This window comes from Camellia sinensis, chromosome 2 (assembly GCF_055761805.1).
Source record: "Camellia sinensis isolate YWXY chromosome 2, ASM5576180v1, whole genome shotgun sequence".
Classification (NCBI taxonomy): domain Eukaryota; kingdom Viridiplantae; phylum Streptophyta; class Magnoliopsida; order Ericales; family Theaceae; genus Camellia; species Camellia sinensis.
The window spans coordinates 163,512,605-163,540,212 of record NC_138962.1 but is presented as its reverse complement, the minus strand read 5'-3'; the positions used below and the strand labels follow the sequence as shown (position 1 = coordinate 163,540,212).

The following is a 27,608-nucleotide window of genomic DNA, read 5'->3' as shown; positions in this document are numbered from 1 at the left end:
ATTCCTTCATGAATTTCTTGGGTTAGAATCCTTCCAAATGAGATTTATCGATAAAAATCCCAATACACTTTTTTGATAAAAAAAAAAAGAAAAAAACATTTATAGAGCAATTTTCATATATTTCAATATAAAATTTTATAATCCATTATAGAACCCTTTAAAATTTTATGCAAAATTTTTTTATACATCACATCAACAAAATCGAACCGTAACATATGATCTGTATTAGTTTCTTAACTACAAAAACTAAAAAGATTGATTCGGTACTAAACATATTTTCAATACTGATTGAGCTGAACGACTGCTACCATTTATGTCTGGCAAAGGCTATTTTTTAGCTTTTTGGACTAAAATTTACAAAATGACAAAATATGTTAAAATAATTAATAAGACAAAATGTCTCATCAAACCTATAATCATTTTACTTTTTATCTCACAAATATCATATCTAATTATAAAAAAATTTAACTATCTTTTTAAATTACAAAAATTTTAATCTGATAAAATAGTCAAAAATTAAAATAACCTACTAAAATAACAATTTCCCACGCACAAAGGGTAAACAAATTTGAAACCGATAAAACCCCTCTATGTTCTGTCCCACAAAGGAGCTTCACTCATGGAGTAGAAACTAACCAAACAGGCCTTAATAAATCGAACCTTTCCATTCAAACGGTGCTCACAAGAACCTCTAATAAACACACAAGCTTGGTGGCTCTGTTATTCTTTCCCAAACCCTGAAGCCATATTTAGGGTTTATTTAGGGTTTAAATGGATTTGAATACCCAGTAATAAAAACGACCACCCAAACAACGCCTCCGTTCTCGCAATTCAACAACCCTAACATCCCCAAAGAGCTCCAATGGTCCGCTCCAATGGCGTCAGACTCGTCCACTGGTTCGCTGGCCGCTCTCTCTCTCGCAACGCCTTCCAAGATTCCCCAATTGCCGTATGCACCTCTCTCTCTCTGTCTCTCGCTGTACATGTATATGTATATACTCATTCCTGGTCAATTGTCCACAGATATATGAATCGTCGTTGCGAGGGGGTTATAGGAAATACGGCTCGGCCATCTTCAACCAACCTAGGGTTCTTGCAAGTTTCAATTCTAGAAATGGTATTTTGTTGTTGTCTTGTTTGGGCTTTACTTATATATTACACCTTTTATTTTATTTTTGTTTTTTTTGGATAATTACTGGCAAAGTTGTAAACTTTTTCCCTTTCCCCCCTTAAAGTTTAGTATTGATTGTTGTGTTTCAAGAAGCAGTTAATAATAGAAGCTGGTTGCGAATCGGAGTATTGAAATCGAATTTTGGGGCCGGCACTGCAAGATCAATTCATGGCACTGGTATGTACTTTATGTTGTTTCTTGGTACCACGGATAGCATATACTTTGCTGTAGTGAATTTTATGCACCTAATTGAACTAGTTGTGTTCATTTATTTGAAACTAAGACACTAGAAAATGAGTCACTCAAAGAATTTGACTTTGTGTTTATTTTTCTGCGATCAGGTTTTATGGCTGCCAGAGATTATTATGACACACTTGGTGTGAATAAGAATGCAACTGCATCTGAAATCAAGAAAGCTTATTATGGGGTATGCATTCTTCCTCGTCTCTTGCTATAACAATACAGTTTCACGTTTCAAAATGCTCAAATATGCTATGTTGATTCATTGCATATGGAAGTGAACGTCAAACGTTTACTTCCAAATGAAGCTTGTAGAATTTTGTTTGGTTTTCCATCCATTTGTTTTCCAATTTTTCATATTGTTGTCATCATTCTCCAGCTTGCAAAGCAGTTGCATCCAGATACAAATAAACATGATCCTGAAGCTGAAAAGAAATTTCAAGAAGTCCAAAAGGCATATGAGGTACTTATTAGTTCGGCAAGTTTTCAGTTCTGGAATGTTGATATATACTCTCATTGAATGTACTAAAATATATATATTTTTTTGGTGGTATTGTTGTAGGTTTTGAAAGATGAAGAAAAACGTGCACAGTATGATCAGGTCTCACAAATTTCTTGTCTTATTTTTTCAAATGATGGCATACTTTGAAGATTAACCTAAGTAGGTTATTCATAAAGCTATCTTGTATTGCATCAAGTCTTTGTAGTGGACCAGGAGTTCATTATTTTAGGCATTAACCAATGTGTTCTGGAAATCCATCCTATATTTTCGTCCAGTGTATTGGAAAGGTGACAGATATGTTGTAGCAGTTAACTGTACTGCTGCTTTAATGATACATGATCGAGCAGCTGGGATTGGTAATGAATAGGGGATGACTTGATGTCCAATCCACCTTTTATCTTATTGTGCAAGTCCTTACTTCATGTCAACAAGCAGGGACACTAGGAATTACTTGTGTGAATTGATATATTGATATGTATCTGTGTCATGTCTTTGTGTATGTATGTATGTATACTCTTGTCTGGATATAATTGCTTTGGACCTAAAAATATTGAATTAAAAACCCAATAACTTGTAACTCTGGCCTTTTGGATGGATATAATTGCTTTGGTGTGGACCTAAAAAAATCAAATTAGAAAATGAAAACTTGTAACTCTGGCCTTATGTCTGATTTGTACAATTTCCAGCAAGAAAGACTTAGAAATTATGTGCTATGTGCTATGGGGCTTAAAATCAAGGCCTAAAAATCTGGCAGAACTGGCGGGAATAAAAAATCTCTTAAACTTGGAAGAAAAGAGGGGTGGATGAAATATCTAGCTCTAAAAAAAAGGGAAAAAATTGAAATCCTCTACAAACCTCTGGTAAAATCTTTGTTACTAACTACACATAAGCATAGCCGCTTTTTATTAGTGGGGTTTAAAATCAAGTTATGTGTGCCCAAAGCTACCTAATATGGAGTTAAATGTTGGAGTGTGGTGAGAGAAGAAGTATGGGGATGGTGAATTTCTTTGATGAGAATGGTACGTGTGAAAAGTGGCTAATGCATCAATTGAAGCTCTGATTCCAATGAAATAAGGTGTGGAGATTGTTAGAAATTTCAAATCTATTAGCTTGTTGGGTGGTGCCTATAAGTGATTGGCAAAAACTTTAATGATCTATTTGAGCGAGGTGTTGAATGGGTTGATTTCAAAGTCTCAAAATGTGTTTGTTATGTAGTTCTTGTGGCTAATGAGTGCGTGGCTTCCAAACTGAGGAGTAGGAAGGTTGGGGTGATTTGTAAATTGAACATTGAAAAGGTATATGAGTGTTGTGAAAATATGCATGTGAGGGATAGATTCTAGAGGGTTGATGACCAAATGTGGTAGTGGGTGATATTGACAATGTTCTGGGATGTTGAACTAAGATTGGAATTGTACTACTTTAGAGGTGACTATATGTCCCATGATAGAGGGCTTTGGAACGGTGTGAATCAAGTATCGGAGGACTTCTCCACAGTTTCTTGCTTCTTTAAGGTGAGAAAGGGTGAAGTTTTGGCTTTCTTCTCCATAGGTATTGTGTGATGCCTTATATTGATTTTCCTTCTATTTTTTATCTTTCCATGGATAAAGAAGACTTAATGGAAACCTATATTTGGAGTGTAGATAATGATGTGTTTTGGGATGTTAGGCTAAGAAGGAATGTGCAAGATTGGGTGATGGAGTAGTTGATCGATTTGCTCTACTTTCTTTTTGGGGGTTAGGGTTTTTTTTGTGAAGGCTAGGATTCATTGAGATGGGTTGAAGGCTTGTAGCTGAGAAAGGGAGGTTTGGTGCAAAGTCTTTTATTGGCTTTGTTAGGAAGTTGAAGGTTCTGCTTCACTTGAAAAGACATTTGGACTGTCGGGGCTATATCGAAAGTGGCATTTTTTGTGTAGAATGCAACCCATGAGAGGATTTTTACCATTTATAATCTAATTAGGAGGCGGTTCCTTATCGTTAATTGGTGTTGTATATGTAAGTGTGATGATGAATAAGTCTATTTGCTTATTTACTGTAACGTGGCCGGCGGCTTGTGGGGTATTGTTTGGAATGGAGTGGGTGTTTCACAAGGATGTGGTAGGGTCTATGTTGTGGTTGTGGGGTGGAAGGTAGGGAATCGAAGGAAGAAGGTGTGGCGGGCTAGCGGCTAGCTCTTTCATGGAGTTGGTGTTTCACAAGGATGTGGTGGGGTTTATGTTGTGGTGGTGGGGTGGTACTGTAGGGAAACAAGGGCAAATGGGGTGGTGGGCTAGTGGCTAGCTCTTTCATGTCTGATGTGACTATTGTGGATAGAGCAAACCATTATGAATTTTTCAAGTTGTAGAGGAACTTTGCATAGGGTCAAGGTATTCCTCTTGTCCATTTTGTTAAGTTGGTTGTCAGATAAGGTCTTTCGAATGCTTGACTAATTTGTAGATTTAGTGGGTTCTTTTTACTTGTGAGAATTTAGGTCTCTTTTGTCTTTCGAGTGTAAATGCTTCCTTGTGTTAGTGTGGCTAAGGTTATCATAGTTAACCTTCTATAAAATGGGTAGGCATGCTCTTTTGATGCTTCTTTTTGTGAGATTACCTTATTGAAGAAAAGCTACCCAATCCTCAAGTAGCTTTAATTAGTAGTAACTATGTCTTGATTTAAATCTGTTATAATTATTTTAATTTGAAATTCTCAGGTTCCTAGAAATAAATTTTGCTTGCTCTGAAAGTTGGAAATGTCTTAATTTGGTTCACACATCTTGAAAATTTTTAGACAGCCTTAATGTCGTGAGCCTTACCATTGCACCAAGAAGCGGAAGACAAATAGAATGCGTAAATTTCAGCTCTATAATCTTTTGGGATCATAAAAGATCAAAATGCTATTTTGCTTTCGCTGTTAGCTCTTTCTCTTGTTTGCTGACATGCAGTACTTTTCCCTTTGGGATTGGCTCTGATTTTGCTGCCTGCCCTAGGTGGTTTTTTGGTTGCACTTCTACTTTAGGTGTCTTTCCTGTGCTGGGGTAGGTGCCTTTTTATCCTATAAGATGTCACTTGTACTAGTCAAGGTGCTCTCTCTTAGGCAACCCTCTCCCTTGCTTGAACCTGAAATGTGGCATGCTTTTTTATGGTAGATATTTTGAATCTAACCAGTACACCAAAAGCCACATAACTGATGGAGCATGTGAAATTGAGCCTTTCCACCCTTTGCCATCATAAATTTTTATCCCTCCTGTTGCAGAGATTTTTATCCATATTTACTTTTGTGCTTAAAATTACCATATGATCATTATTATGTATAGAAACAACTATGCTTATTAAAAACTTAAGACCATAAAACTATAGTTTGTGAATAAAAGCTTAGAATAGTTCAACATTGTGCATCTCTCTCTCTCTACATTTTTTTGGCTCTCTTATATATTGTTGGCACTTTTTATGCATATATAGCCTTCTTCAACGAGTTACATGGTCTTGTTTATTGGTTTGTTTGGTTAAACTTCATGACAGCTTTACTTTTCATGCTGAGCAAGACAAAAGATATTTTCCGTTCCTTATGATATTTTATTGGATAGATCAATTGTTTTTGCATTCACATCTTGTAAGGCTAGTCTAATATAGTTAGCAGCAAAAGTTAGATTAGTGAAATCTCTCTCTCTCTCTCTCTCTATATATATATATATATTGTCATTGGTTTTTTTATTGTTATTATTTTAATAATTTTCACATCTAAGTTTTTCTTCTCTCAGTTATTTTCATACTTATGTTGTGCATATGCATAATCTTGTAGCTTGGCCATGAAACATATGAACATGGTGCTAATGGTGGTGGCATGGGTGGTGGTCAATGGGGCCCTGATTTCAATCCATTTACTGACATCTTCAATACTGACAATGTAAGTATTATTTTGTTTTTCTTCAAGTTTGTTCTGATACAGAACTGTATCATTTTGTGGTTTCTCTCCACCTATTGAAAAACTTGAATTTTCTTGTATCTGTGATGGGATGTTGAGAATTCGACGTTGTTCAGAGATGTCAAATTAGTAGAGCTGATATCTTTTGGGAAAATTGAAATTTTAGGCACAAATTTGCTCCATTGATGATGCTTAGAGTTAAGTGTTACGGGGAATGAAGATGTCTGGTGTATATTCTTTTGGTGCTTAGGTGGGAAGCCTAGTTTTATGTAATACGACGGTATTGCTTTTGTTCTGTTAGATGTAATTTGGTTTTGTGTAGAGGAGTGGTGGAGGATACTACTGGAAGTAGTTGAGGTTTTTATGGAGAGGCTGCACCCAAAGTTACCCCAAAAGCAGCACTACCATCGACATTGCATGACCATGCCATGCGAGAAGTTCTCAATTGGAAGTAATTCTAGTTTTAGATGCACCTGATAGCAGCAGTGCTCACAGGTAGCGTTTGCAAAGTCAAACGTACCCTTTTGTGAAGGCCCTAAAACGATTATAAATTGGTCATAGGACCTCAATAGATACTTGTTCTTATTTTATTTATTTTATTTGTGTTGTTTTAGCCTTTTAGGGACCTATTGAAGGGTTTTATCTATTAAAGAAATTTGTTCCTTGGTTTTTCTGTTGAATTTAAGGAGTTCAGTTGACAAAGAAGAACCAGGATCATGTTACTTAATTTGTATTGTCCAATTTTGGAAAACTTTTCAATGCCCAAAGAATTTATGTTCATTGGCAAATTAATTCTTCCTTGCAACAAATAACTTGGCTATTCCCCTGGTGGTGGTCGTTCTCAAAGTACCATTTTTTTTTTTTTGCAGAATATGTTGAATATCAATTTGTGTTTCTGCATTTATCTTGTTGTCTGTAACATCATCTTTAAATTATGATATGTTATATAGCTATGATTAGCCTTTTAAAATTTAAATTTTCACAGCTAATGTGGCATTTTGGTTTTGGTTTTGTTGATGTTATTTTGCCAAGTGGAATTAGTTGCATGCATATTTGCATACAAGTCTATTAGAGTTTATCCTTTTTTTTTTGTCACAATTATATCACCCATTCCTATTCACTCTTGTTTTACTCCCTTGTAGGATGTAAATCAGAGCTTTGAGTATTATTGGTCAGAGAGAGTTAGAAAAATATTAGTAATAGTAATATATTATATATTGTCTGGATCTCAGGATTTTTCTCTTGCATTTGTCATGCATGCTGTTAAAGACACTGCACAATAAGATGCTGATTATAGAATTTGTCCTAAATCTGTTTTTCCAGCTGACTTTATTGCTCCCAGCTTCTGTCTGTTGATTCATTGCTCGTGGTGTTGTGTTCAATGTTCCAAATTCTGTATTTTATGTATGCTGATTGTGGCATAGAATTTATATCAGGCTCTAATCCTTGGTTTATATATATATATATATATATCAGCATTTCTCTCCATAATATCTTGTTGACTTTTGAAACTTATTTGTCTTTTTCCTTGTGCAATGGTGCATATGGTGGCATTCTCTTCAATGGAGATCAGATCTTCAATACAATCTTTAATAGGGGCATGGGCGGCAAAGATGTCAAGGTTCTTATCTTATCCTTCAGTGTTGGTGATTTTGTTTTTGTGTGCTAGAGTTTGTTATTTGACAAACTTTTTGTCTTTTATTGATCAAGCATAGGTTTCAGTTGAATTGTCCTTTATGGAAGCTGTTCAGGGATGCACCAAAACGCTGACGTTCCAAACTGATTTGCCTTGTGAAGCTTGTGGTATGGCCGTATTCTCTGAACTTGATGTCTCTGCAATTATGTTTCTTTGTCAATAGACATTTTAGCACATTTTAGTAGTAAATAACTTTTGGGACAATTACCCAAAAACTTTAGGGTTTGACCCTCGTAACAAAATAAACCCATAATTTTTAATTTTATTAGTTTAAATCCTAATATTTTTATTTGTTTTCAATTTAAACCAATTGCCTATTTTTGTAAACTAAAATCAATTAAAAAAACTGTATTTTAGTCATTAAGCTCAATGTAGGCATTCATAAAATGTCTAAAATACTCATTTTCATTGAGTTTAATGATTAAAATATCTATTCTTTCATTGATTTTACTTGACGAAAATAGGCAAATTATTCAGGTTGAAAACAAATAAAAACTTTAGGGTTTAAAGTGACAAAATAAAAAATTCAAGGTTTATTTTGTTACAATAGTCAAACTCCGGGGTTTTTCTTGTAATTTCCCCATAACTTTTCTTCATTGTTTTTCTTTTTCTTTTTTTTATGGATGGATGGTAATTTAGCTTAATAACTGGCCCATCATAAAGTTTCTTGATTTTGTTATTTTATTTTTCAGGTGGAGCTGGTGTTCCTCCTGGAACCAGGCCTGAAACTTGCAGGACCTGTAGAGGCTCAGGCATGGTCTGTTTTCTGACATCCATGTTTCTAATCGTATTATAACATAGTGAATGTCTGTAGATAACACCTAGTTTTTGCAAATTTCAGATTAACAAGTCAACTGGCCCATTTAGGGTCCAGATTACGTGTTCTTATTGTCATGGAACTGGGAAAATTGTTAAGGTATGATAAAGAACTTTTATTATTTTGTGTTTTTGGGCGTAGTGTACAATTTTTGTTGATAATTCTGATGCTTTCCTTACCTACGTCTTGGGGATATGCTGTGCAGCTATATATTTTGTTGAATTTAATGAAATGGATTACGCCACTGTATGTTTTGTGTAGTAAACATTTTTCAGGGTTGGTAAACCAGAAGGATCTGTAGGCACTTTGATGGGTGTAGAATTTCTTTTGCTTCACTTACCAAATTAATGCTTTGGTATGATACAATGTTAATAATAGTTAGTTGTTCTACTATTTGGAGGGAAAAAATGAGGAGGTTCATTAGCTTTTTATCTCTTAAAATGTGACAAGAAATACTAACGAGCATTGAATTTTCTCACAGCTAGAGCTTCTCTTCATCTATATCTTTTGATCTTTGTCCTATGTCTGTTGAGAGTGGTATAGGTAACGAGGTCTAGAATTCATGCCATCTGTTGATCCTAATATGGCAGTAATCTTTGAATTTATGAAAAACATCAAGCAAAAATTGCAACATAAGAAGGATGTCCCAGTTGATTCTGGGATGAATTAAAAATGCATGCATTTGGGGTGGGGGCAAAGTTTTGACCTGAAATGTTTAGGCAGGATGAGTGTAAAATAAAGAAGGTTCTTATCAATTGCCGTTGTGAGTGGTTTATGATTTCATTGAAGTTTCTTATTTTGAGGGAGTAAGTTGTTCCTTTGATGGTTGCTATGCAAAACATTAATGTCGAATTTTACTGCCCGTCAGTATCAGCAATGTTTGAATTGAACTTCACAATAAGTAGAGACAATGTCGCAGTCAAGTTCTCACTACATCAGATTACTGCTTGATGCTTTTCTGAACTTTGTGCCAAAACTAACATAAACGTATTGATCCATAGCTGGTCTGTGGCATGTTAAAACATTTCACTGCAAGACCTTTTATTGGATTCTTATACTCTAGATGTCATTTATACGCAAGTGGCATCTCTTCAACTTAAGTTATCTTTGTGAAGTATAATGGTCATTTTATACAATTTTTTTGTTCATTTTCTGTTTACTAGATTGATATATTGATGTAGTTATCTTACAAATGGCATATCAATATGGGTTGAATACAGAACTTTTGCAAGTCTTGCAATGGAGAGAAAACAGTTAGAGGACCAAAGACTGTCAAGCTGGATATCATGCCAGGTATTTTGAGTAGGTTCATATGTTGTCAATGGTTTTGTTTTAATCTAGCAAATTGGCAAAACTGGACTGACTTCCAGTGTTTAATTCTTTCCGAGATGTCCGTTGACGTTTCAGAATTTAACAGAACAACCTGTGTTTGTCAAATGTTAGTGAGAGCTCTAATAAAGGGAGTTTAAATGACTAATGCCAGAACTTGTATGAATTATTTGGATCGGAAGCTTATTCAAGAGCTGCCTGAATATCCCTTTTATTTGAACAACCTGACTTGAAGTAGGGAAATTCTACTTGCACCACCAAATTTTTTATTTTTATTTTTATAATTGCTGTAATTCCTTCATTACCCTCATCCTAACCTTTATCCTTCTCCTTAGACCCAAAACCTAAAAAATCCTAACACCCACCACCATCACCTCCGACCACCATCCTGCCGCCAGAGCCACCCCCCCTCCATCGCCTCACCACCGCGACCATCACCACCATCATGACCACCACCTTCGCAGCCCCTCACTGCTGCAACCAGCCCTCACTTCAGCGCTCCACGACCGTGACCTCATTGAGAGAGAGAGAGAGAGATGAAAACCTAGGGTTTTCAGATTTGAAAGAAGAAGAAAAAGAACCGCCATCTCCGACCACCGCGAGCCCCTCCCACCGTTGTGATTGCCTTCCTAGCGCACCCATTGCGTCTCCCTTTCCACTTTCTTCCTCCGCCGCTCTGTCTCACCCACTATCGTGCGCTCGAGTGAGCAAGAGAGAGAGAGAGAGAAGTTTCAGATCTAGATGGCCCTCGCCATTGTTGCGGCCCTTACTCTCTCTGTTGCTCACTGGCACGACCATCATCACCAATTGAAATTAGGGTTAGGTTTGGGGAAGAAGGTGGGGGCGGCTGCGGCGGTGAGGCGGCTGCGGCGGTGAGTAGTGACTGCAGCAGTGAAGATGGTGGTTGGAGGTGATGCTGAGGGAGAATTAGGCTTAGGGTTTTGAGCATGTAAGGAGTAAATTGGTAGCGCAAGTAGAATTTCCCCTTGAAGTGCTGTGAAGAACAGGCAAAGTGGGAAGTAGTTACATGCATATATGTGTGTGTTAAACAATTGAATAATGTTAGGAATCTGGATTATCAAGCTACTTTATTGAATCAATTGTTTTGCGATTTCATCCCTTCATGTATTTTTGTTATTGTATTTGTGTTCTAACTAGAGGACTGGGTGTATGATAATTTGCGCTAAGTTTGGTTTGTGTTATTATTTCTGAATTATCTAGAGCTGTCCCTACAATTATTCTTAATCCCGCCTTGGGGCAGGTAGGTGCTATTTCCCTTGCAATATTTTAGTTAATGGTCGTATAGTATACATACCAAGTTATTGTTGTGAACCCCCAAGATATTATTACAGCAAGGGAAAAACAAAATTCAGACAAGAATAATATTCTACAACTAGCAATTCATTTATTTTTAAACCGACCCATTTACTATCTATTATTTGATTAGCCAATAATCCTCCTTACAAGCCTCTTGAATCCTCTTTTTTCCTATTTCTTTTTCGTTGATTTGTGTTTGTGCGTAATGTGGCATTACTATGTTTTGTTTATTATTAATAGGAATTCTTTTGTTAAGACCCTATCCATTTATCCGCGATCTAGGCATAGCTAGCAATCCATTTTATATTTCTTCTCATTACCTCTCGTGGGAAAATGACGCAACAAAGAATAGAATTGTACAATATGAAACAACATAAAACCATATTCTTTTCCACAAAAAAAAAAAAAAAGAAAAGAAAAAAGAAAGGGGCTTTCTACTCAAATTGTTCTTTTTTGACAGAAATTGATTAGAAACAAGAAAGATTTGAACCCCTTTTCGGTTCCTTGTCCATTATGAAACTTTCTGCTGAAGTTGTGCAAGCAATTTTTGGGGCCTGCATCAATTTTGCAGTTTATTTGCTGTGAGATGGTGGTATGTTAGAGAGAGTAACACTTCAAGAATTTGTCACGTTAGCACCACTCTAGGGTATCTTTGGTTGTTGCACCTGTATGAAAACCTCCGAAGTTATTTGCAGAGAGCTAATACCCCTATGTGCTATGTGTATGTCCCAGTCAGGATAATTAGTGTTTGCAAAAGGCTAAAAGAGAGGAGACGGTGAATAATGGTGGTTAGTAGTTCCTTAAAATCTCCCTCCGTCCCAAAATAATGGTCCCTTTTGGAAAATCCAACTTTTACAATTATTGCACGTTAAAAAAATTAATTTTCCAAAATTACCCTTTGATAGTACATTTTTTGGAGAATATCAATGTCGTAATTATATTTTTTATGTTGTTAATGAATTTAAAAGAAGGGCAAAATAGGAAATTTATATTATTTTTATACTTGATTTTTGAAAAGGGACTAATATTTTGAGACAACGAAAAATGGAACAAGGGACTAATATTTTGAGACGGAGGGAGTATTAAATTAATCATTTTAATGCCTAGACCTACGTAGCACCGACACTTCAAAATTGGTATTGTAGCCACATTGGACACATATGGGACAGAGGCTTCGTTTGGCAACCTTCTTTTTTAGTCAAAAAGTCAAAAAGTTACTAAATTAACCAAAAAGTCAACAACCCATACCAAAAAGTCAAAGATTCTTTTTTCTCTCTACTTTTTGCACATCTTTTCGTAAAAAGTCAAAAAGTCATCCCAAACATACTAGTTTTTTTTAGCTCATATTTTAGCCAAATAGCCAAAAAATTACTAAATTAGCCTGTTCCCAAACGAGGCCAGAGTCATGCAAGGACATGTATGAGACACACAATATGGTGTGTTCACTTAACAAATATAAAAAATTTCAGGGGACACGTTTCAGGACATGGTGATGTCTGATTTTAATTTTTCAAAGCCAATTTCAAAGGTCATATTATAATATTTTGAATTTGACGGTTAAATTTTTTTTTTTTTTTTTTTTTTTGAAAAAATAGAGCTCATAACAAAACATTGACAATACAACGCATATTTAATCTCTAGCTGATAGATTGCTTTTTATGTTTAACTTAGAGTTACTTTTCATTAATTTTAAATGTTTATGGATATAATATTTATATAGGTAACAAATAAAAATATTTTTTTTTCTGAGAAAAACAAGCACAGACACAGATGGGAAACACAGACGGGGACACAACAATTTTGAAAAAATTAAGATACAGACAAGGCGCTGGAATAACGACAATATATATATATATATATATATATGTATATGGATATAAGTTTAGGACACATAAGAGGCATTAATGTATGTGGGCGTATTTTTACTTCTTTCCTTATTTTTTATTTTTTATTTTTTTCTTCCCTTTCTTTGTTTCTATATATTTTAGATTCTAGTTTCACCCCTAACAAGCTTTCTAAAATTATTAGGGGGAAAAAAAAAATCAACAATGATGTTCTGACACGTGTCCATGAAGGGTCCCTAAGGTGCCCTAAAAATAATGATTAAAAAATTGACATGCCACGCGGCGTGTCAGTGTCCAATTTGTGTTGAATTGGGATACGACACTTCTTTTGAAGTGTTACTGCTCAATATTTTTGTTTTTCACATCCCTGCCGTTGTCAATGTCAATGTCCATGTCCGTGTCCATATCTATATGTAATGTTCATACCATATCAGTCTTTGTGATTCCTGGACATGGGCTAAATAATCATAAAGTAAGACTGCTAAAACTAAAAGCTCGAGTAAGCATAGTTTCAATATTGCTTTGAAGTCGTGCAATTTTTAAAGTTTTCCTACGTTTTACTCGGTCATGTGTGGACTGCATAACACCCTAAAAAGAGAAATGATCTTCCCATTTTCTTAACCATAGTATTCCAGGGATGTGCCACTCACTAATGACATGACCAAATAAACTTGCTAACTTACACAAAGATCTTCTCTGGCATTAATGCTCGCTATGGAACTCTTGTCCTTACTTACTTTAAGCATTAAAAATCTTTTAAGAAATTTTAGGAAACTAATTTATTAGTTTGCTGTCCTAACTAGAAGAGAGGATAATGCAGAACAACTATTAAAGTCTTCGTTCAACTATTCAATTAATCCCAAAACCCGAATATATGGAGAATTGCTCTGAAAGGGAAGAGCAAAAAATCATGAAGAAGAGGAGAAAGGAGGAAGAAGAACACAAGGGCCACAACCCTAATCTCACAATGGCAACAGCCATGGTTGTTAAAATCGCGATCTGAATCGTACGATCCTACAATCCTACTATGCCAAAACGATCCAGATCATTGTAGGATCGCATGGGATCGTGTAGGATCGTATGGGATCGTAGGTAGGATCACAAGTAGGATCGTAGATTTTATGATTTTTCACCTTATTTTTAATATGTATCATTTTAATTTTAATTTTTATCTTTTTTTTTTAATAGAAAGTAGGATCTTACGATTCTCGATCCGATCCTACGATCCGATCCACCACACCCTCTCACTGATTCTACTTAGGATCCCGATTTTAACAACCTTGGCAACAGCTTACTCAATATCTCATTATTCAAAACTAAACTAAAACTATTACAATGCAAAACCTAATATTTATAAACTAGAAAACCTAATTTAAAATAGGAAACTAAATCATAACATTATTTAGAAACTTAATCTCTAATAAAATAAGTATACTAAGATCCTAATTAAACTATCTATAAAACATAAATATAAAATTACAAAATAAATAAAATTTCAATGTCACATTCCACATAAGAGGAAGATAGTGTTGTGGTTTCTGACATGTTCTGGTTTTGTTTTCCATGAAATTCAAATAAATGAAGAGGAAAAAAACAAACTAGTATTCCAGTTTTGTTAGGTGTTTGGAGGCAGTTCATGGGATCATGGTTATACACACCTCTATGATGAGAGAAATTATTGATCTCATCAGGAATATAGGATGGAGAATTGGATATTAGATGGATTGTGGGAGGTCCACCATGACTGCTGATGCTGGGTAAGTTGGGAGGCTGTCCATGAGTTCATGACTGCCCAATTAGGGTTCGCTTCTATTGTCCTTGAGCACCTTTCAGGTTGGGATGGACAGCAGGAATACATTGTTGTGGGATGTGGCTTTCTGCTTGTTTTTCTTCTTTTGTTTAGGCCTTTATTTGTTTATGCCATGGATGTTTCTGGACTTCATTGTGTTTATTGTGTCATCTGCAGGAGTAGATGATAATGAAACTATGAAGGTGTCTAGGAGTGGTGGAGCAGATCCTGATGGCAATCAACCTGGTGATCTTTATGTTACTATCAAGGTACCTTACATAAGTTCTACTGCCACCTGTACTCTTACTACTATGATATTGTTTTGTTAGGATGCACATCTGTACTCAGAATTTATTACTTAATATTTCTTCAAGGTCCGGGAAGACCCTGTTTTCCGACGAGAAGGACCAGACATTCATGTTGATGCTGTATTGGGTATCACTCAGGTAATTACTTCTCTATTACCATAACCGCAAAAGAAAACTTAGGCATTGCTTGCTTGATGAGATTTCTTGGAAGTTGTTACATTTTAAGGTTTTTGTGCTTTTTGCGAAGACATAGTTAAATCATTCCTTTTGACTGAGAGATATGTTAGTCGTCTTAGGGGGCATTGTTTGGTGGGAATCTCCAATTGAGAGCTGCAATCCCAATCCCATTCCCCATTCCTGTCTTTGAAGGGAAAAAAAATTAAGTTGGCAGTTGTTAAATTTGAACAACATTAAGATAAATTAAACTTAATCAAATTTGTAAATGAAATAGATTTGCATCAGTAGCCCACGTTCACTACCTGACTTCATTAAACATGGGTTGTGCAAGTCATTACTGATGTGTGCTTATTTTGTTTGCCTCTACTTTTTTTTTTTCTTTTTTTTTTTTTGGTGTTTATGTGGTAAACACGAAAAAAGAAGTTATTTCAAGTGTGCAAGCTTTTGTGCAAGTTATGACTGTTTCTTGTCCCTGGTTTATGAGCTCTTCTGCAGTTTCTTGTCCAGTTCCCTTCATAGAATTTTTTTTCATTTAATGAATGATGTCTGCGAATTTACTCTGTTGCAGGCAATTTTAGGAGGAACCATCCAGGTCCCAACTCTAACGGGAGATGTTGTTCTTAAGGTTTATTTTTTATTTATTGCGTGCTTTTTTTTATTTATTTTTATTTTTTATAAATATAATGTTGCTGTTTTTTATGCTCAAGTGACATGATTCTGTTGGATTTGATTTGCAGGTCCGCCCTGGAACCCAACCTGGTCAGAAGGTAGTCTTGAAGAGAAAAGGTAAAAATGATATGCAAGAGTGTTTTTTTTTCTTTTTTCTTTCTTTTTAATTTACTCTTTCATGCTGTTAAATGCAAAGAGAAGACCTGGCCTCCTTGTTCAGGAGTGAAAACACTTAAAGGCGTGTGCGAGCAGGCATGTCATGACCGAGTACAGATGCCTGCTCATGACCGAGTACAGACCAAGTGTGATTTGCCCCCAAGTGCTGAGACTAACTCCTATTATATTCTTGTGTGCAGTCTATAGGGAAAACTGCTGTTACTTAAAAACTATTTCCTAGTTGCAATGAAAATGAAGCAAGCATTGAGATTAAATGTAGAGAATATGGCTGAAAAATAAACTAAAGATAATTATCATTGCTTGGAAAAGTAAATGAGTACAATGAATAAACCTGAAATTGAAATAAAACTGGAATTGAAATGACAGAGCTAGGGTTAAGTATGGAAGTAATTTGGAAAGGAAATTTGATAGAGCTTCGATGTGTTTGCGATGCAGAACCCTTTCTATGTCTTCATTTCTCCTTTTATAGAGTTTGGCCATGGCGATTGGCAGCCATATTCTCCATGATTTCCACCTTCCTTATGCCCCACATTTGGCCTGAATGGCTGCACCATCTTCAGTTAGTGGGCTTACATTTCTCATACCAAGTGCCACATTCCCCACTATTTCAATCAGGGGTTGGTCGCTGATTTCATCCACCGTCAAAATTAACAAAAACACTAGTTAAATATAAAAAACAATTGCTAGATTTAAATAATTAATAAATCATCCATAAAAAAGACAAATACAAGAAGAGTTTACTTTTGTAGAGGCTTTGTGTAGTTGGGTTGTTGGGCCCTATGTGGGTTGGTTTTTTTGTATTCTTTGCATCGTCTTGATGCTTTTCTAATAAATTTTGATTATTTATCCAAAAAAAAAGAAGAGTTAACCTTTAGACAAAGAAGTTATCATCCAATGCATCATTAGTTTATTACAAATTTACAATCTAAGCAAAAAATAGTAAGCATATAACATCCAGCATCCATCAAAAGCAATAGAGGGGGAAAAAGACTAGTTGGCATCTCCCTGGTGCTGGAAAACAAATTAATTACATAAAAGGACACGTATGTGTCCTCATGTCCCCAGCGTATCCCGTGTTTGACACCTCTACGGCACCTGTTTTTGAGTGCCCTTGTTGCATAGTTTGGGACATTCGCTCTTTATAGACCACCAAGTTAATTTTTTTGCACCGCCGTTAAAATTGGAATCAGCTAACACAAAACTGTACAAAAGTCTTTTATCACTTGAAACAGATTTAGTGTCAGATATTAGGGTACACTGGCTACTGAGACCTCCCCCTTAATCAAAGCATTCAACAAGGTTAAGAAGGGAGTCCTAACCGTGCCTAGTTTTCTCACTCAGGCCTAAGAAGGGAGTCCTAACAACATTAAATGTCTGGAAGCCTGGTGACTTTTAGTCTCACTAGCATTTATCTAGTGTGTAATGCCCAATACACAACCATAATGGTGACCGAACCTGCCAATGAGAATGTGGCAATTATTGGAAAGGAGCAGCAACACTAATACTGCCACCTCCTTTATGTATACATCTGGCCATACTAATATAGATGCTGGATAAATCAATCTTATTATTTATTTTCCACAAAAATGCACACACTTGTCAACTATATACACATATTTGTGTGTTTGTATTGTATCAAAATGTATAGGTAAATATATTGCTCTGCCTTTTTGCCCTTGCTTTATGGAGCTCTTCATGTTGCCATAGTCATGTAGCATCTGTGTTGTTTTTCTGTCCGTCTACATAGATGGCAGAAGTAATACATGTTAAAGATCATCGTTGAATGTCAAGCTTATAGCTAATACAAATGGATTGGTGTTATGAGTTTCTTTGTAGGAGAAGGCATCAAATATGTTTTAGGGTTCCAAAAACATAATGGAGATTGTTGTTTTTATGACCATCAAAGAGTATAGTAATGGTGCCGATGGCCTTGTGGCCTTGTGGCCTTGTGGCATGGGTGCAGCACTTACGTGCTTGCAAGGGTGAGGTTGGGGTTTCAACTCTCTCAGGGTGTTAATCTAATAACTAACTTTTGCCGAAAAAAAAAGAAAGTGTAGTAATGGCATCAAAGCTTCAAATTTATCTTTAGGCTGAGTGTAGCCAGAAAATTTTCCATCAAGGTCAAAATTGCTTGGTAGCCCATTGGGAGTGGCACTGGCAGTACATGAAAATAAAGCAACAAGAGAGCAATGTACAGGGCACTGATTTTTGTACTCGTTAATATATTAATTACATGCTAGTAACTTCTTTGTATATTTATAAATTTTTAGTGGATAAGAATTTAGTTGTGTAATCTTACTACATTATATGCCTTTCTTCTTAATATTTTTTATTTTCATTTTTACAGGGATCAAAACTAGGAATTCTTACTCTTTTGGGGATCAATATGTGCACTTCAATGTCAGCATCCCAATGTAGGTTCTCTTTCTCTTAGCTATTGTTATGAATAGCGAGGTTCGTGCTTCATTGCTGTTTTATATTATTTCATTGAGGATAATTACTATAAAGTCAATCACCTTTAGTTAGGTATCTTTTGGGACATTTCAAAATGTTCCCTCTTCCCCTTAGGGTAAAATTACAATGCTTAGCGGTTGATGGGGGTATTTTGTGCAGAAATTTGACTCAAAGGCAGCGTGAACTAATTGAAGAGTTTGCCAAAGAAGAGCAAGGGGACTATGATAAGGGTGCTGCTGCCGGAGGATCTGTTTAAGTGTGATGTGGTAACTCTGTTCTATGCCCCCAATTCATCCTTAAAGGAAGGTGAAAGAAAGTGAAAATTATCTTTGCTGACACCTTATTCCTTGAGCTTGGCAATTTTGTACTAGTAATTATAGGTTGAGCTTTGACCTTGTTTTTTACAAGGCTTGTAATATTTTTTATTTCTCAGGAAATACAGTTTTTAATTATTGGGATTGCGACTAGATTACTTACCAATAATGTACATATCACTATATTATTCTGTGACGGTAAACTGCCTACACGTTTGCATTTGGATGATGTAAAGTGGTTTAATGGAAAATATGCTTTTGATCCGGAGCTTGGGGAATGTTTGAGCTGGTGGCAGACTTCATGGAGAGATTATCATGAAACATGCCGCTGGATCTTGCTGTATGCTTTCCATTTCACTTCACCCCCCTCCCCGGCTTCTTCCAGTGAATCAATTTCTACCTCTTCCATACACCCTGCAAAGCAGTTATTATCAGCTGATTCAAATTTCTCAACTTGTGTTTGATAAAATAGAAAATTGTGTACCTGGTTACCTTAAGAAAGGTACATTGCAAAGTTGTCTTATCATCCTAATGAAAAAATATTGTAGAACACTATATATATATATATATATATATATTTGGGCAACAGTGAGTGACAACATTTTACTGGGTGTAACCGGTCGGTAAAAAAATTGCCAATACATTAAGTGGATAACTCCTCTCAATAATCCAACAATATTGTTATCTTTAACGCAAATCAAGAATGCTCATCGTGGTATCATCGTTACATTTAGTACTTAATTGTAAAACACAAATCTAGCATTCATAACTACTACAATATTGGGTAGTGTGTATCTTGGCTTTGTGTAATGAGCCAAGCTCCTTGAGGGATTGTGATTCGCTTCATTGTATATTTTATAATTTTACATTATCTAATTATCTAATGGTGAGTGTAATAATTTTTTTAATTTAAAATAATTATAAATTTTTATTTTTATTTTTATTTTATAACCAGTAGTGTTCAAGCTCGAGAACTTTCACAAATATAAGTTGGTTTTTTGAGTGTTCAAGCTTGAGAGCTCCCACAAATATAACAAGCAACTTGGCCTTGTGTAACGAACAAAAACAAAAGCTTTGATAATTTTTTGGCAGACGAGTTTGATCGAGATTAAAAGTGGCATACTCTACCTGAAATTGTGAAATGGCTTAATTAAATTTGTTTCAATTTGTACACATTCATAATTCATAAATGGGTTCAAATTAGTTATGCTTTTATAAATTTAATTAAAATTGAGTTTAAATAGATTGGACATGAAGACTTGTTTAAATCTGTGTAAATAAATATCATCTTCTCCACCACACATAGTCATCACTGCCATCTCCACCACCCCCATCTCCCATTATCCATTGAGAAGAAGGAGAAAACAAAATAAATTAAGTAAAAGGGTTGGTTGGGTTTATTTCTCCAACACGTATCCAATTTAATTCAACATATTTAAATTCTTTATTAAATAGGTGAGTTTGAGTTCAGTTTCTTTACATGCATAAACCTCATGCTAGATGACTTTCATCTCCCACTTAAACTTATTTATTTTATTTATTTCTCTTGAAAAGAATGTGCTATGTCATGTATGGATATTGATTGTTATTTGAAGCATTAAGGAATGTCGAAGGTTGTAATTCACATTGACGAAAAGTGTTGAGAATTGTGGGATTTATATATTTGCATTTGCATTTCATCACTTGCATAATTTTTGAATATTAGTTATTATGGCTATATTTTGAAAATTGAGTTATTGTTTTGAGAAAACAATTGATGATCTTGAAATATTTTGGGATAAATACATTTAGTAAGTCTGGATAGGAGGAGGTGTAGTTTGGTATTGGTTAAGTTGGCCTAAGTATCTAGGGTGAAAGATCGAAAACTGGCGCGGAGTAGCTACCACGTGCCTTCCGATTCAACGAGGTAATGATGTCGTGTGGGTAGTTGTCGACCGATTAAGTAAATCTGCACACTTTATGCCTATGCGCACGAGTGACTCGGTAGACTATATCTTGTCGATCTGTATGTTAGAGACATAGTGCGACTTCACGAGGTCCTCATGACTATAGTTTCGGATATGGATTTGTGTTTTACGGCTTAGTTGTGGCAGAGCCTACAAAGTGGCTGGGGCACTAAGTTGAGTTTTAGCACTGCCTATCATTCTCAGACCGACGGGTAGTCTGAGCGCATTATTTAGATTTTAGAGTATATGTTTTGAGCTTGTATTCTCGATTTTAAGGGATTGTGGGAGAGGTATTTGGCTTTGGTAGAGTTTGTCTATAATAACAGCTTTCAAGCGAGTATTAGAATGGCACCTTTTGAGACCCTGCATGGTCGACCGTGTAGATCTCCTGTGTGTTAGGCCAAAGTGGGTGACAAACCTATGTTAGGTCAAGAATTAGTCCGGAAAACAATAAAGAAGGTCGCACTTATCCGTAAGAGATTGGTTTTGGCTCAGTTATCAAATGAGCTATACCGACCAAAGGAGGAGACCCTTGTTTTTTGAGGGGGGAAATCACGTATTTCTTAAAATCTTGCCGAGATAGGATTTGATGAGATTTGGAAAGAGTGGGAAGTTGTCTCCCAGATTCTAGGGCCGAGCAAGGAATCCGTAAAATCCGTAATCCGATCCAGTCCAGTCCAATCCGATAGGTTTGGATTGATTTTTTAAATCCGTGGTTCGGTTCCGGATTAAAGAATTAAAAATCCGTAGTCTACGGATTGGTTCCGGATTGGAATCGATCCGAGTCGTATACAAATAGTCTATATTTTTATTATACACCCTTCCGCATCGTATCTTTGCTTATTCCATATATAACCTAAACACAAACCTAAACCCACATAGTATCTTCTTTTATTACTTTTGTTTGTTAGTTTTTAGTTTTGATTTGTAATGATCTAAATACTTATGGTGGAACCAGTTTTCCTATGGTTATTTACATTCTAAAACAGTATATCGCTATTATAGAAAAACATGTTACTATTGTAGAACTAATATAGTGCTATATTTATATTTTTATGAAATTAAAATGTTATATATATATATATATATGTATTTTATTATTTAATTATGTGAATCCGTGGTCCTAAACCGATCAAATCTGTGTTTAAATGGATTGGTTCGGATTGGTTCCACGATTTAAACGGATTGGATTGGTTCCAATTTTTCAGGAACCATAGATAACAGATTGGTCCTGATTTTACCCCAATTCGATCCAATCCGGACCATGCTCACCCTTACTAGATTCATTAGGCCCTTTGAGATTCTAGAGCAGATTTAGGAGGTAGCTTATCATTGGGCATTGCCGCATCAACTTTCTGGGGTTCACGCTGCATTTCATATCTGTATGCTCCGGAAGTACGAGCACGATCCTTCACGCGTATTGGATTGGACCGATTTAGAAGTAGATGATGATGCCTCATATGAAGAGAGACTGGTTTGGGTGTTAGATACTCAAGATCAAGTTTTGAAGGGTAAGACTATTTCATTGGTTAAGGTGTTGTTGCGGCACCACGAAGTTGATGAAGCGACTTGGAAGCGTGAGGCTGAAGTCCGTGAGAAGTACCCGGACCTGTTTGTTGATATTTGAATCTTTTATACTAAATTTCACTTGAGTTGTAATATGGGAACATTATGAATGTTTTGGAGATTTGAGATCAATATGTTTGGAATAGATTATTATATTTTTTATATTGTTTGTTAGCATGAGTTATCTATTGTCATTATTGTAGATAGTTTATTGCGTTATCGTTACATTAATTCAATTTCGGGGACGAAATTTCCTATGGAGGGGAGATAATAGCGGTTTGGGTTAAGACCTAACCCTTTTTCATTCATTGATCCGGGATCTAGTACTCGTTATTGTTTATACTCCTTGTTATCTTGTTGTGATGTGGGATTGATTATTTAGAGTTGGTCGTGTTTTGAACAGGTTGGTGTGGATACCCCATTTTTTACCAATCTTAAGACTTGGGTGCTCTCTCTTCGGTGCCCAATGATGAAAACGAGATGTGATAGTCCTATGAATCCCTCGGCCAAAAGTCTAATGTTTGAGTTTTTAAACAACCAAGAAACTGTTTTGGCCGAAGTACTTTTCGACTAGTAGAAAAACCTTTTTCAAAATGGGTTTGGTTGTGTAGTTCCAAACATTACCAATATGTCCTGAGGCTCGTCTTTTCAAAATCAAAATATTGTATTCTTTCAAAACAAACAGAGGAATAGATGCAACAAAAATGAATGGAAGGGGTGAACTCCTTTGAAATGCTTGTTTCTCCTCTCAATTTAGGCTAACCTTACCTTGTTAATCTAGTGATGTACCTTCTGACATGTTAGACAACATTTTATGGCCGGTTAAAAGTGTATTCAGTCGGATATCAAAGGGAACGACCCGCTGAATTTTCCAGATACAGAGCATTTTCGGGGATTTTAGCTTGCTCAACACACTTTACATAAATATCTTAGATATTTACGCCTTGTGCTCTATAAATAGAGCTCACCAGCCTCTTTCTGAGGGTTGGAAATTTTTGCCTAAAGCTTATACAAGCCTTTGGTCCTCCTTCTATCCCTACTTCATTTTTTACCTACCACCTTCATTTTCCAACACTAAAACTCCATTGAAGCTTAATCCTAAGCTCTGGGCTGTGATACTTGGACATTATATAACATATCTAAAAGGACTTGAGGGAACCAAAGGAGAGTTTGTAGAACAAAAAGGATTCGCCCTTTTTAAAAGGTGATATTTTCAAGCTTTTCATCATCCCTCTCTCCTATGCTCTTCATTTCTGGTCTTAGTTTCATTATGTAATTGTCGTAAATATTTAACAAGTCCTCATGGATGTTGTGGTGGCCGAATAAATGACATCTAGAGATTCATGAACTGACCAAATACAAGTCGGCCCATACCGGATCCATCAACTGGCCGCAGACAAATCGGCCCATGCCAGGCCCAGTGAAGGGCCATAGCTGGATACAACCGAGTTGAAGGGTCGTCGAAGCCGTGTACCCCATGGGCTATATAGAAGGCCCAGAAATGAGGTCAAAGCCCAAGAGGAGGCAGTGGGCCCTTAGAGGGTCATGGAAGAACAATATAAAAGGAAGAGCCATAGTCAGGAAGAAGAGGATGAAAAAAAAAAAAAAGAGAAAAAAATAAACAAGATCGTGGAGGAGGATTAAGGAGTTCGGTTTGGACGAGAGAGTATTTCTAAATCCATTACATCATAATTGGTGCCGTCTGTGGGAATACTCAAGCGCGTTCATGGCAGACTTAACAGACAATCCTTTGTTCGTTGCTGACGACATTATGCCAAGAACCATGCTTAGTCTGGAGAATATCAGAGCACGAAGTGTTTTGAATTTCGATCCATTAACTTAGTCTTCACCTTCAACTTTGATGCAGGAAACCATGCAGACGATAATGGACCAAGCAAAATGAAACAAGCAACGACTGGAAGAGATGGTGGCTGACAACGAACGTTTACGTAAAGAGCTGGCTCTAAAGTTAGCCAAATCTTAGCAGACCGTATAGCATCACGAGTGGGGTTAGTCGCCTGAAAAGAAGGATAATCAATGACGTTGGCACTTGAGACACAATAGTAGCTCTACCTCCAACTCGTCAGATCAAGAACCTAGAAAAAATGGTGGGTTGGTGCGTCCAGCTTATCTGATGGGAGTCCACATGTGCAACACATACAAGGAAAAGGTGATGGTTTAGACGGGGAAGATAGACATAATCCTTTCGCCCGACGAATTGCAAGGGCCGTCCTACCTAAGAAATTCAAGGCACTGACGTTTACGCAGTATAATGGTAAATCGAATTCTACGGATCACATTCACCATTATAAGCAGGTAATTCATCAGCTCCAAAAATCCTTCCAAGCAGGATTTATCACCAATGAGGTTCAACCTAAGCAAGCTGACTCACTCTGGACGATGTAAATTAAGCTAGAAGAAACCCTCTGTGAGTATTCGGTGCGCTATTAGGAATGTTTCAACCTGGTTGACGATGCATGGAATGACTCCATGGCCATCATTGCCTTCAAGATGGGCTTGCACCCTGACAGTCCGCTCCGGAGTTTGTTGACAAGACGACAACCTAAAACTGTGTGGGCCTTAATGAAGAAGGTTGAGGAGTATTGCAAGGTGGAAGATGATGCCCTCCGCGTCAAATCAGGTCAAAAGGTCATAGAAACAGCGGCACCAATCCTGGTACAGCTGATAAGTGTAGCCCCGTTGGAAAAGAGCCTCGAGCCACGAAGCAGGGTAAAACGAGAAAGTCGTCGAGACCCACGCCGATCGAGGGACCAGCATTCGTGCCCATCAAGCGAGCAATATCAAGTGGAAAGCAGAAGCCCCAGGTGGTTTGACAAGAAGTATACCGAGTTGACTGAGTCGATTAGCAAGATACTCTCCAAAATCCAGCATTTACCCTTCTTTAAGTGGCCGGCCAAGATGATTGGGGCCCCCGACGTAGGATGAAGGGATCAGTGATGTGAATACCATAAGGACCATGGGCATGAAATCGACAAGTGCTACGCCCTGAAGGACCATCTTGAGGAGCTGGTACGGGATGGCCGACTGGCTCAATACCTCCCCCATAAGATCAACACACCCAATGCAGTGGCTTTGCGCCCCGACTCACCTCCACTGTGTGTAATTCATATGATATATAGTCTTTCGTCACCAAACAGTATCCATATGATTCAGTCTCTACAGTTTCAACCATGCCCATCCAAGCTGTCCACACCAACCAAACGGCCTCATCAGACCGGCAAGATTAGCTTTGACGACACAGATCTCGAGGGGGTGATCCTTTCCCATGATGACCCTCTCGTCATCAAGTTACGCGTAAAGAAATTTGTTATTGAACGCATTCTGCTTGATCAGGAGAGCACATCAGAAATAATGTATTATAAAATGTTTCTTAAGCTCAGCTTCATAGAGTCAGACCTATTGCTGGCAGAATACCCCTTGTTCGGCTTCAATGCAAATCTCGAATACCCTCTAGGAAAGATCAGGGTTGCGGTGCATGCAGGCACTAGGACACTCGAAGTGGAGTTTCTGGTCGTAAAGCTTCCATCGTCATACAACTTATCATGGAGAGAACTTGGTTGCACGCAATGCAGGCCATACCAAGTACTTATCATCAGCTACTCCGCTTCCCAACACAACACAGCATAAAGCAGATTCGCGACTCTCAAAAGTCGGCAAAGGAGTGCTACCTTACAGCTTCGGTAAAAAAGCCAAGGGAGGTGGAAGTAAACTTCATCGAAATTTCAGACCAAGAAAACCTCAAGGATGTTGGGAAACTCCCCACCGATAAGGCAACTGAGGATCTTCATTGGATTGGACTTGCAAATGAACCAGATAAATTCTTCCTTATCAACATTTCCCTCAATGGCAATGACCGCCAAGAGTTGATTTCCTTCCTACTCGGCAATATTGATGTGTTTGCCTGGACCCCTTATGAGATGCTGGCAATGGACTCCAGGATGGCACAACACTGGTTGAATAAGGCTAAGCCTGTCGTCCAGAAGAGTCGCCGATCTATAGTCGAGCATACTTCGGCCGTTGTTACCGAAGTGGACAAACTTCTGGAGGTCGGAGCAATTCACGAAGTGAATTACCCCACCTAACTGTCTAACACTGTTTTTGTTAAGAAAAAAAACAGATCCTGGCGTATCTACGTGGACTTCACGGACTTGAATAAGGCCTGTCCCAAGGATTGTTTCCTTTTCCCCAGAATCAATCAACTAGTTGACGCAACTGCACATCATCAACGTATGAGCTTAATGGACGCGTACAGGGGTTATCATCAAATCGCCATGCATCCTAAAGACCAGGAAAAAATGACATTCTTCACCCCGAGGGGCATTTATTGCTATAAAGTCATGCCCTTCGGCCTAAAGAATGCAGGGGCAACTTACCAGAGGCTTGTCACTACCATGTTTAAGGATCAACTTGGCCATACCATGGAAGTGTATATCGACGACATGGTGGTAAAATCCCAGAAAAGCATGCCCACTTGACCAACTTGTCCACAACGTTCGACATTCTCTGTAAGTACATGATGAAACTTAACGCCTCAAAGTGTGCGTTTGGCATCGGATCTGGCGCATTCCTTGGCTATATTGTGAACCATCGTGGAATAGAGGCCAACGCAAAGCAAATTACGACAATCATGGAACTCAGCTTACCTCAATCAGTAAAAGATGTACAGAAGTTAATAGGGATAGTCGTCACTCTCAACAGATTTATCAGCCGTTCTTCGGATCGTTGCGATTGTTTTTTCACACCCTTCGATAGGGAAAGCTTATCTCTGTTCGATACCACTTTTAATAACCCCATCACCGAACGACCCACTCATCCTTTATCTTGTGGTATTGGATTGCGCAGTCAGCGTCGTGTTGCTAAAAGAAGATTTAGGCGAGCAAAGGCCTATTTTCTATGTTAGCAAGGCAATGGTAGACGCCGAAACACGGTACCTGTCGTTGGAAAAGCTGATTTTGGCCCTTGTAGTGGCCGCAAGGAAATTAATGCACTATTTTTAGGTCCATATAATAACTATGCTAATGGACTACCCTCTCCAAACAGTACTTCGCAGTGCAGAATCATCAGGGCGCATTTCGAAATGGGCTTTAGAACTCGGCCAGTATGACATCCATTTCTCTCCTAGGACGGCTATCAAAGACCAAGTTTTAGTCGACTTCGTCGCCGAGTTCACTGGCTGTCATGCCGACTTTGAACCTGAACAACCAGCCTTCCGACCCCAACAGGAGTGGAGAATGTATGTTGGGGATATTTGGCAGATGTACTGTAACAGTTTATCTAACCAGCGTGGTAGCGGGGCAGGAGTAGTGATTATCCTGAGGGCGCAATAATCGAGCAAGCAGTCAAACTTGGTTTTGACGCATCCAATAACGAGGCCG

The 27,608-nt window shown here is 37.3% G+C and overlaps 1 protein-coding gene across 3 annotated transcripts; it reads left to right on the top strand.

Annotated features, from left to right (window-relative positions):
* The first annotated feature begins 607 nt into the window (after positions 1 to 607).
* LOC114321969 (chaperone protein dnaJ GFA2, mitochondrial) lies at positions 608 to 18,966 on the top strand. Of its 3 annotated transcripts, none has more exons than XM_028269230.2 (18): positions 608 to 949; positions 1,024 to 1,117; positions 1,268 to 1,348; positions 1,513 to 1,598; positions 1,791 to 1,874; positions 1,974 to 2,012; positions 5,687 to 5,791; positions 7,383 to 7,430; positions 7,525 to 7,612; positions 8,198 to 8,262; positions 8,347 to 8,421; positions 9,543 to 9,615; positions 14,779 to 14,870; positions 14,976 to 15,047; positions 15,655 to 15,711; positions 15,824 to 15,872; positions 18,280 to 18,346; positions 18,546 to 18,966. In XM_028269230.2, the coding sequence occupies exons 1-18, from the start codon at positions 863 to 865 to the stop codon at positions 18,640 to 18,642; spliced, it is 1,359 nt and encodes a 452-aa protein (XP_028125031.2). In that variant the 5' UTR covers positions 608 to 862; the 3' UTR covers positions 18,643 to 18,966. The 3 variants fall into 3 exon arrangements, with proteins under 3 accessions (XP_028125031.2, XP_028125030.2, XP_028125028.2); XM_028269229.2 differs by having other exon boundaries at positions 1,265 to 1,348; XM_028269227.2 differs by having other exon boundaries at positions 634 to 949; positions 1,262 to 1,348.
* The last annotated feature ends 8,642 nt before the right edge of the window (positions 18,967 to 27,608 follow it).